Raw genomic sequence first — 10,628 nt, forward strand, 5'->3', positions numbered from 1 at the left:
AAACTTAAAATGAGTTTTTCAGAAACTAGTGCTCTAGGAGGAAATTTCTAAGAATTACAACCTAAGTATTAAACTATATTTAAAGACACTGAAATTGTGTTTATTCTTTATCTTCATACTCTTCTTTCAAAAATTAAAATAATCTCTCATTTACCGTAAGTTCTCAAGTAATTTCTAAGGACTTTGTTTTTATAAAATGAGCTTATAAAATGTTATTTTTTTTGTTTGTTTAGAGATGGATCTTTACACGTGACATGCACAGATCAAGAGACTGGAAAATGCGAAGCAATCACTATTGAGGTGGCATCTTAGCATTTTAGAGAAACCTTGAGTTTTTTAGAATGTCAATATTATTTGGTTTTGTTTATAAGTGAAGTTTATATTAAAATACTTTTTAAATGAACTATATAATCTATGTTTCTATTAAATGACTATATTGGTAAATGTTGGAACTTCTTTTTTTCATTTAAGATGAACTGTTATCAGTGAGAAATAAAGGAACCTTTTCTCTCATGAAGCTGTTGAGAATTAAATCGAGTTTATTGAAGGAAATTTTACAAGAAATTTCTCATTGTTTTACTTTTTTTGCCTTTAGAACTTCCAATTAAAAAAAGTCTTCTATTCTTGTTTAAGAACTAAAAACAATGAAAAGTCCTTGATATTAAATGAAAAAAAACTAGAGAACTATATGCAACATTTTTTTTTTTTTAAAGCAAACTCACAAACTCAACAGTTGCGTATATATGAATGTACAGAAAGAGAGAAAGTCTAGGAGGCTGAATATCAAATGTTTAGCAGTAGCTTTTGTGGAGAGAAATAGGGGGAGCGGATTTTACTTTTTTCTTTTTACAACACTGTCAGAGGAAACCTGTTTTTCTTTTGAATTTAAAAGGTTTTTTAAAAGAGATCTAGCCATATGTCCATTTACCAGAGAATATTCATGAGTGCATTGAGATACTCAATGGGCTGCTGATTAAAAAACTTATTCTCTAAATAAAGCAAGAGAACAAGTCTTCCCATATGGGGAAGAGCCGGAAGGTTAGCAGTGCACATCAGACTCAAGATTTTATTGCGAAGGAGGAGGTTCCATTCATTTCTCCCCTTGGTTCCCAGCAGAGCTGAGAAGAGGAACTGTCTACTAACTCGTAAAACTAACTCCCTGTGCTGTTTTTATCTGTTAAACTTTGCGGATGTGCTTTATTACTGAAGTTGATTTTTATGGGGATATATGTCAGTTTTTTCTTTTTCTAAGGATATAGAAACCAAACTTAATTTTTTTCATGATTATTATGCAGCAAATTATTGACAGAACCACGAAGAGAATGCAGATCGTAAGTCCACAAAGTCTCTAGATATAGAAGCAGCCTCAAAGGCATACCATTTGGACTAAGACTTAGTTATTTCTTAAGATATTTTCCAAAATTACAAAATATTGGAAATAAATATGTTTATAAGCCAGACACTTAAGTGTCTTCAGAAAAATAGGAAAATGCCAACTAAACTTGTTCAATTGCTAAGTCTAAATGCTTTGGAAAAATGCTTTAGGATTTTACTTCATCGTTATCATTAATTGCTTTTTAAGATAGACCATGTGTTGACAAATTATGGCCTACAGGCCAGATCCAGTGGTACCCTGGTGATACAGTGATGAAGTGCTTGGCTGCTAACCAAAAGATTGGTGGTTCAGACCCTCCATCCACTCTGCAGGAGAACGATGTGGTAATCTGCTTCCATCAGGATTACAGCCTTGGAAACGGTATAGGGCAGTTCTATTCTGTCCTGTAGGGTTGCTATGAGTCGGAATCAACTCAATGGCAGTCGGTTAGATCACAATCTACCCTCCACCTTTTTGTAAATAAAGTTTTATTACAGCATAGCCATGCTCATTTGTTATGTATTGTTTGTGGTTGTTTTCACCCTACAATGGCCAAGTTGAGTAGTTGCAACAGAGACTGTATGGCCCGCAAAGCTTAAAATATTCTCTGATCCTTTGCAGAAAAATTGTGTAGACCCCTCAAGTAGATTATTGAAACTCGTAGGATAAAAAAATCATAGATTTATTCAAGAGTGTATTTTTCTCCGTATTCACATAGTTATTTTCTTGACTGCTTTCCCCACTAGATCGTTAAGCATTGTGAGGGCAGAGACTGTCAATCTTAGTCACCATTTTATCTCAGCCCCCCAGAACAGTCATGAACATAGTACCCACTAACCACTGCCGTCGTAGGTGTTCAATAAATGTCTACTGAATAAAGGAGTTACATGGAAGAAAAAATACGTGTCATCTTTGTATCTTACAGGACAATGCCATATTTTGTTTATGGTTTGTTTAGAAACATAATAAAGAAGGAAAGGGATGCCACTGCTTCTGATTTTACCAGTCAACTTTGTGTGATTTTTTTTCAGACGTATCAAATTTGAAATTGTTATCAGTAAGTGCTACTGCCTAATGAAACACCCTCAAGTTTTCTTGTATCCTCCAGTGACAAGTTTTTTTCTCTGAGTGTGTGAAAGATTTGCCAGCTAAATTTTCTAGTGTATTGCATTTTTCAAGGTGAAAGTAACTTTTAAATTTTTTCTGATTATAAAATGATACGTGTTTTATTATAAAATTAAATTAAAAAAACCAAAATATTAAACCTTCTTTATGCTACCACCCAGAGTAATAACTGTTCAGATATTTTTGGTGAGCATCTTGAAAATCTTTGTGTGTACCTCCAAGTTATCTTTGCAGTGTCACATACGTAGTTCAATACGTGAACACTTCTACCTGACCCAGCAAAAGGTTATGTCAAATTGTAATTTTGTCTCTTTATATGTCTGATACCACCTAAAGAACAGAGCCAACATAAAAATAGAAATAAATGTCTATAATACTGTGAAAGTCCTGGGAGGCCACAAAATATTTAATCACAAACTGAAAGCTTTATGTAAGAGTTTTTAAGGATAAAAACAAACAAACGAAAAACGGATCAGAGTACAAAACAAGTTCTACAGGAACATTTCAGGATTTCTAAAATGCTGGAGAGTGACTAACAACATTTTAAAATTTTGATGACCCCGCAACTCCACGAATAGTTGTAGTATGTAGAGAGTAATAGGGTCTGGTATCACTTCTGTTTTGTAGATATGGAAATAGATCCAGAAAGGTTAAATAATTTTATTTATCCAACATCTCACAATAACAACCTGGTAAATTTCAAACTAAAGTTCAGGTCCTCTTTTCCAAACTTAATTTTTACTGATTGCTTCGTATTCTAAACACTTATCTACATTATTTTATTTAAATCTCAAATTTTTAATCCATTGTCCATTCTTTACCTCTCAAAGATGAATATTTATTTAAACAGAAGGCACTCCATATTTTTTTCAGTGGCCTTTATGAAGAAGAATTTGGGGGAGCCATAATTCTGTACTTCTCCCTTGAGGATACTGGTATTCTTCTCCCAGTGGCTTTTGACATCCTTCTCCATTCATTTAGCCAGGATTTATCAAGATCCTCAAATGTTTTAGCCTCAGGACACAGTTGTACTCTTAAAAAACTACTGAGAATCCAAGAAGCTTTTGTTTTTATAGGTCATACAGATATTCTCATTTACCATATTAGAAATTAAAACCAAGATATTTTAAAAATAATTGATTTTAAATAACAAAAAGAATTACATGTTAACATAAATAACATTTTTATGAAAATAATTTGTAAAACAAAAACAGCAGTGGTGGTGTTTTATGATTTTTTCAAATCTCTTTAATGGCTGGCTTAATAGAAGATATCTGTATTCTCGTACCGGCTTTTGCATTCAAGCTGTTGGAATATCCAAGTTGTGTAACTTCTAGAAACTCCACTGTATACTCACGAGAGAAGGAGAGTAAAGAAGGCAGTTAACATCTTGATACTATTATGAAAATAGTTTTGAACTCACGAACCCCCGAAGAGTCTCAGGGTTCCTGTACCATACTTCGAGAATCACTACTGTAGATAAACTGGTTTCAACCCCTGCTAAGAATTAGTATTTCCACCCGAGATGTACTGAATCAGAAACTACAGTTTTACAAGATCCCCAGGTGATTCTTATGTATAATAAATTTGAGAACCTGTGCTCTACTAGTTGGAAACCCTGGTCTCATAGTGGTTAAGTGCTGTAGTTGCTAACCAAAAGGTTGGCAGTTTGAATCTACCAGGTGCTCCTTGGAAACCCTGTGGGGTAGTTCTACTCTGTCCTACAGGCTTGCTATGAGTCGGAATCGACTCGATGGCAACGGGCTTGGTTTTTTGGTTTGCTCTACTAGTGGTTCTCAGAATTGGTCCCTAACCAGCAACATTAACATTGCCTGTGAACTTGTTAGAGGAGCCGTGGTGGTGCAGCGGTTAAAGCACTGGGCTGGTAACTAGAAGTTAAGAGATTTGAAACCACCAGCTGCTCTGCAGCAGGAAGATGTGGCAGTCTGCTTCTGTAAAAATTTACAGTCTTGGAAACCCTATGGGGCAGTTATACTCTGTCCTAAAGGGTCTCTCTCTGAGTTGGAATCAACATGACCGCAATGGGTTTCCGTTGGGCTGGTTTGGGAACTTGTTAGAAATGCAAATTATCAGCAGGGGTTTGAATCTGAAAGAGCTGGTCAGAAGCCCTGAATAGTAGACATAGTGGTGAATATTGAACAAAGTCTAATCTATACCCTGGAATTCGAGATTCAGAACTGGAGAAACAAAACAGTGTAATACATTCCATAAATTTTTATTGAAACTGAGCAAGACCAAAAAAAATCAGACAAGATAACTGAAAATTCTGGTAATTGCTTTTCAGGATGCAGAGGAGAGACAGCGAATGGGGGAAGATGAGAAGTACCTACCTACTCCAGACAGGGGACCAGGAGGCCTCTCTGAAGAAGTGATATTTAAGCTAAAACCCAATAAGAAGATAGCCATGTGAAGAAGGGGAGGAACTTGTCCTCTGAATGAGGATATAATTCAGAGTTGCCTTAAGTTACTGTTTATTATCAGCTCCTCCCACTAGAAAATAAGCACCATGAGGACAGGGTCTTTCTCTTGTCCACTGTTATATTCCCAGGACCATGTACAGTGCCTGGCACAGAGTAGATGCACAATACAAGATTTCTGAGTGAAAGATAGCCCTGGAGAATAGTGAGCAAAGGGGAGAAATGCACAGGTAAGATTAGAGAGACAGGGTTCTAATCACCGAAGGCTATGTAAACCATCAAAGTTTGGATTTTACTGAGGCTGCATTGGAGAGTATTTTTTTAAAAGGGCAGAAGGGTATGTTCCACTTTATGTTTTAAGATCACTTTTTCAGCTGTATGGAAAATAGATTGGAGGAGAGTACAAGTTGGAGTGAGGAGACCAGTTGGGAGGCTTTTGCAGGACTCCAGTTAAATGGTGGCCTGGACTAAGGTAATGGCAGTGGAGACAGCAGAGGATAGAATCAAGGTATATTTTAAAGATGGTGTAGACAGAGCTTGCTAATGAAATTAATTTGGAGAATGAGAAGAGGGTAAATCAAGATGACACCTAGATTTCCTGTTTGGACATCTGAGTAGATGGTGACGCCAATGTACTAAGATGAGAAAGTTTCGTGTGACATTGGGTTGAGGTTACCAGATCTGGAGGCAAAAATCAAGGGTACTTCTATGCATATGTTCAATTTGAGGTATTTTTGTAACACATAAATGCATATGTTAATGAGGTACTTTGGATATTCCAGTCTGGAATTTAGGGCAGAGGTCTGGGCTGGAGACAAAAAGTTGGGAATCTTAAGCATAAAGATTCTTAAATCCATGGGAACTGACGTAGTCATATAGGAAGTATAAGAAATGTGTTTGGTCGCAGGTTCAAGCTATGAGGAACCCAAAATTTAGGTTGGATAGAAGAAAAGGAACCAAGAAAGGCGGTGAAAAGTGGCCAAAAAGGTAGAAGGAAAACCAAGAAAGAAACCGAGTAATAAGGGATGTTCACAGGATGCTGTAAGAACATATAGGAGGAGCAATTAGTACACAGGGGAAGGGGGAGGGGGGAGACTTGGGAAACATAAGGCTCTATCCAAGTCTTGAAGGATCTGTACGAGTAATCCTAACAAAGGTGGGGAAAAGGTAGAAACTTTGTAATCAGAGGGAACAGAATTGACCAAAGACATAGGAGCAGGAAATATTTGAGGAAGTTAAGGATAATAGGAGAAAATGATGAGCAGTGAGGTTTGAGAAGTAGACAGAAACCATATCACAAAGGGCCTTCAATGTGATAGGACTTCTGGTTCCTTGTTATCAAGGTAATAAGATACTCATTTTAGAATATGGTTAAATACAAACGAGAAGTCAAAATCACCTCCCAAAGATTTTATCGTATTTCCCCATACCGTTTTTCTTATATAGTTGAAACTCTGTGTATTTTATTTTATAGAGCTTTTTTACTTAACATATCAAACACTTCCCCATGATATTAATAATCTTCATAAACATCTTTTTTTAGGTGGCTAGACCAGTATTTCATAACCAAATCAACCACTCCTTTAACGTTCAACGTTTATTTCCAATATTTCAAATTTGTACATGATGCTTAAAATATTTATGTAATTTTTACATAAACAAAAAAATCATTGGTGATTGTCGAAATGCTTTCTACAAAATGTTTTCGCGATTTATCTTCTAAGGTTGTTTAGTACGATTACCATGGATGCGGTGTGAAGAATGGATGGGGGCGGGGTGGAATGAGGACGGGGAGTGGAGACCGGTTAGGAGGCTCCAGGAGTTGTCCAGCTGCGAAGACTAAAGCGTCAAGTAGCCTTGCTACTAAAATGTGTCCCGCCTCCCACGGGACCAGTAGCATCAGGCATAGCCTGGGAGCTTGTCAGAAATGCATAATCCCAGGCCGCCCCAGAACTACCGAATCAGATTCTGCATTTTAACAAGATTCCCCAGATGATTCATACGCACATTAAAGTCTGAAAAGCACTGATGTAGACAGGCGGTCTCGAACTGTGCTGCACATGAGAATCACCTGGGAGGTTAAAAAAATTCCAGTGCGCAGGCCGAACCCCAGACCCAGTGAATCAGAATCTCCGGCAGGGGGACAAAGACATCAGTATCCCCACCACCACCAAAAAAAAAAAACAAAACAGTAACAACAAAAAAAACCCTTTCCACGCGATTCCAACGTGCAGCCTTTTTTAAGGACTGTGTTTTTTTTGTGTGTGTGTGATCTAGGGAAGTAAAATGGAAGAAACAAACAAAGGTTTGTTTGGCTCAGGTGGCTGAACAACGGGAATGAGAAGGAAACTTACTTTTCACTATATAGCCCCATTGTACGTTTTGAATTCTGTACAACGTATACGTGATGCCTATTTAAAATAATTTTAAAACGTGGGAAGGAGTGGGTTGCGTACACGCGAGTTAAAGCGTTTCACAAACCAGACGGATAGGTGGGCGCTAACCCAGTATGTTCTTCCCCACCACCACGACCCCCACCCCGCGCTCCGCTGACTGCAACGTGGGGCGCAGGCGCGCTCGCCGCGGCAGCCGGGATTCGGCCTCTGGTGACGTCAGGACGCTTCGCGGGTTCCAGACCCCCAGCTCTGGCTCCCTAATCCCGCGCGGACCCGAGGAGGGGCGGGGCGTCGGCCCCAGCTGAGCTATCCTGTCGGACCGCGCCAGTTTGAATGAAAGCTCTACAAGATGGCGGCGGCCGGGGCCGAGTCGCGAGGAGGTGAGGGCAGCAGAGCGACACCCCCTCGCTATTCCTTAGTCTCCAAACTCCCCGAGGCCAGGGAAGCGGGGCCGAGACGCGCGAGCCAGCCTGGGGGGCGAGATGAAGGAGAGACGCCTCCTCCCACTCTGCTGACACACTGACCCCCAAAATGAGCGAAGCGGGTTCTTACCTTTTCCCGGTGGCCGCTGACCCTTCTCCCTGTTGAGCCCGCTTCCTCCTCCTCAGTCTTTTTCTGCACACGCTTCCCGACTCTGCCTTTCTGCGCTCCGCACCGGCAGGACCCCGGGAGAGGGTCGCCCACCGCACAGGCTGCTGCGTGGCGTCGAAGGTCGGCGCCTCCGCGCGAGCCCCGGGGACTTCGGGGTTCCTGAGTAACGCCTTCCTCGCCCGCTGGGGTCCCGAGGACTCCGCAGGGCTGCCGTTTGGCCCGGAGTCCCCTTTCCGTTTTCTGGCGTTGTAAAGGCATTTGCCGGGCTGCGGAGGCGGGGGTTTCCCCGGAGGTGGTGTGTCCAGGATTAATCCCCTGGGAGCTTTGAGGTCCTTGTGTGCGGGTTGTGGTTTGGCTTCTTTGTGGTGGTTTGGGCGGGACATTTTGTGTTCTGTTTGGTTTTTAAGCTGAGAAGCGGGAAATACCCACTGGTGTAAATTTGGTCTTGATATCAGGGAGAGAAAGTAATTGGGGCTAAAGTATGAACGATAAGAAAGGAAATAAAATGAGGATATACCCCAGTTCGGACACACTAGGCGGTTAAACTCCTCGTTGAAAAATATCCAGGAAGTGGGCGTTTGGGAATATAGCTTCAGCTTTACAGTAATTTTTATGTCCACCGTGAACGTGCGCGTTGTGTGTGTGTGTGTGTTCGTTCGAGCGCGCGCTTTGAAAGACTGGAACTTTAAACACATTCTAGAATTTAAAGGTGGTTTCAGGCACTGCTCCCTCCTCTCCACATAGATTATGAGCGCATTATCCCTGGATTTTTCTTCTGTTTTGAACGGCAGGCGTAAGTGTGAACTAGTTTAAGGTTTTTGTAGTGGTAAGGAAACATTTAATCCTGTAAATGAAGTCTTTTTCTACATTGTTATTACAGTATGGGAATTTTTAACAAATATTTGCTATTTTTATATTCTGATTTTTTTTTTTTTTAATTCGCAAAAATAGCATTTCCATCGAGGTTTGTGTCTTGAAGCCTCATGTTATCTCAACTAGATAAAAATTGTAGGGATGGCAGGCAAACACACCTTGGGTAGATTCCAAAGGAGTACCTCCTGCCTATGTGATCAGCATAATGAGGTTAACTTTACACAAAAGATCCTGAAGTTTTTTAGATGGAAGGGATTTAAACCGTCGTTTCTGTTTTAAGAGTCTTCTGAAACCCCCAGACAACCAATCCAAAGCAAACAACCCCCACCCAAAATTTGGGGGGGGATAATATCTTTCACTTTCTTGATTTAGAGTTAGGAGTTGTTTGCAGGAATTTGGTGAAAATGGTACTTAAGGATTTTTGACAATGAAGTCCCTGTGTGAGTTGGAGAGGATGAGGAAAGGAAGAAGTAAAGTCAGAGCAGCTGTGTTCCCTCTTCCCTCCAAATTACCTCAAAACACAAAAGGTTATCACAACTACCTTGGAGAGCTACCAAGTAAAGCTTTGGCTTACTGATTTTGTTTGGTAACGCCAATTTACTCCAGCCCTCACATTTTTCTGTGAATCTGAAACCCAGAGAAACGGTGACCCTCACTGAAGTCACGTTAGGTAGGTAGCAGAGCGAGAACCAGGGCAGAGAACTCCTCATCCTCTGTAGTGCTTATCATAACACTAGACAAAAAACCAGGTTTATTGCATATTTCTAAACACCAGTTTTGTGTAACTTTTAAATGAAGTAGAGAAACATACTGTTTACAGACAGTAAAATCTTGTGCAACACAGTTTTGGCTTCCATAAGGTTGATTATAAGTATGTTTGATTTTCTTCAAGTTTGGTATATGGCTTATGTGAATTGAATACTCTGTTTTTTCTGACTCTTTTGCTTTAAAAACAATACATGAACATACCAAACAATATCAAAATGAGTATTGCAAAAATCAATATAGTTTCAGTTTTACTATAGCTCTTGGGTTTATTCACCTTGATGATAATACATTATAGCATGAGCAAAACAAGAAATGGAGTTAAAATTTCATGCAGCATTCCAAAGTGGGAAAAGTAGGGCATGTGGTGTATGTATTTTCTAACTGTAAAGCTATATTTGAATTAGATTTCAGTTCTTATTGTCCAATTAAGAGAAAGGAAAAAAGTTACTTTTTAATGAATTGTAAGATTGTGTTTTAAAATATTTCTTGGATGTATTTCTAAGAATAATAAGTATTGCCCTAGTTTTTATTAAGATGGCAGTTATATTCTATGTAGACTATAATGGACAAGTATGATGTTCTAGAGATCTGAGTCTCATTAAAACAGCAGTTATAGTCTACACAGAATATAATTGAAAAGTCAAAAACATTACCTCTGGGGATCTTTGCTTCTGTATGTAATCTTAAGAAAGCTTACAGGTATGAAACATTTTGTTGATGTGGCTTAGTAAAAATGTATTGACCTCAGTTAAATATAGCAGGATAGAGCCCCATGAGAAAATTGAGAAGACCAATTTACCACACTAGTTCTTCAATGCCAAACTTTTTCTTGAAGACACATGATTGGTTTGTGGTATGAATTTTTAGTCCTGTGAAATTGCCACTTGAAGGGTGGGGATGTAGAGGTTTTAAGTTTTTCTTTTCTTTCTTGTTTTAATTGAGTAGCTACTTCATTAGTAAAGAATTCTATTTTCTTATTGTAGCTTGGTGTGTGCCTTGCCTAGTTTCACTTGATACTCTTCAGGAATTATGTAGAAAAGAAAAGCTCACATGTAAATCGAT

At 39.2% G+C, this 10,628-nt stretch overlaps 1 protein-coding gene across 2 annotated transcripts in view; it reads left to right on the forward strand.

Moving 5' to 3' along the window:
* Window positions 1-7,154, forward strand: part of HSPA14 (heat shock protein family A (Hsp70) member 14) — a 33,823-nt gene extending 26,669 nt beyond the window's left edge. Inside the window, exons 14-15 of one of the 2 annotated variants that reach the window (XM_064284879.1) lie at window positions 234-300; window positions 4,806-7,154. In XM_064284879.1, coding sequence (XP_064140949.1) covers window positions 234-300; window positions 4,806-4,931 — 193 coding nt within the window. In that variant the 3' untranslated portion in view covers window positions 4,932-7,154. Of the gene's footprint in view, window positions 1-233; window positions 4,776-4,805 lie in introns of those variants that run through there. The other variant, XM_003410573.4, reaches the window with a different exon arrangement.
* Window positions 7,155-10,628: the final 3,474 nt, after the last annotated feature.

Source organism: Loxodonta africana, chromosome 4 (assembly GCF_030014295.1).
Source record: "Loxodonta africana isolate mLoxAfr1 chromosome 4, mLoxAfr1.hap2, whole genome shotgun sequence".
NCBI lineage: Eukaryota > Metazoa > Chordata > Mammalia > Proboscidea > Elephantidae > Loxodonta > Loxodonta africana.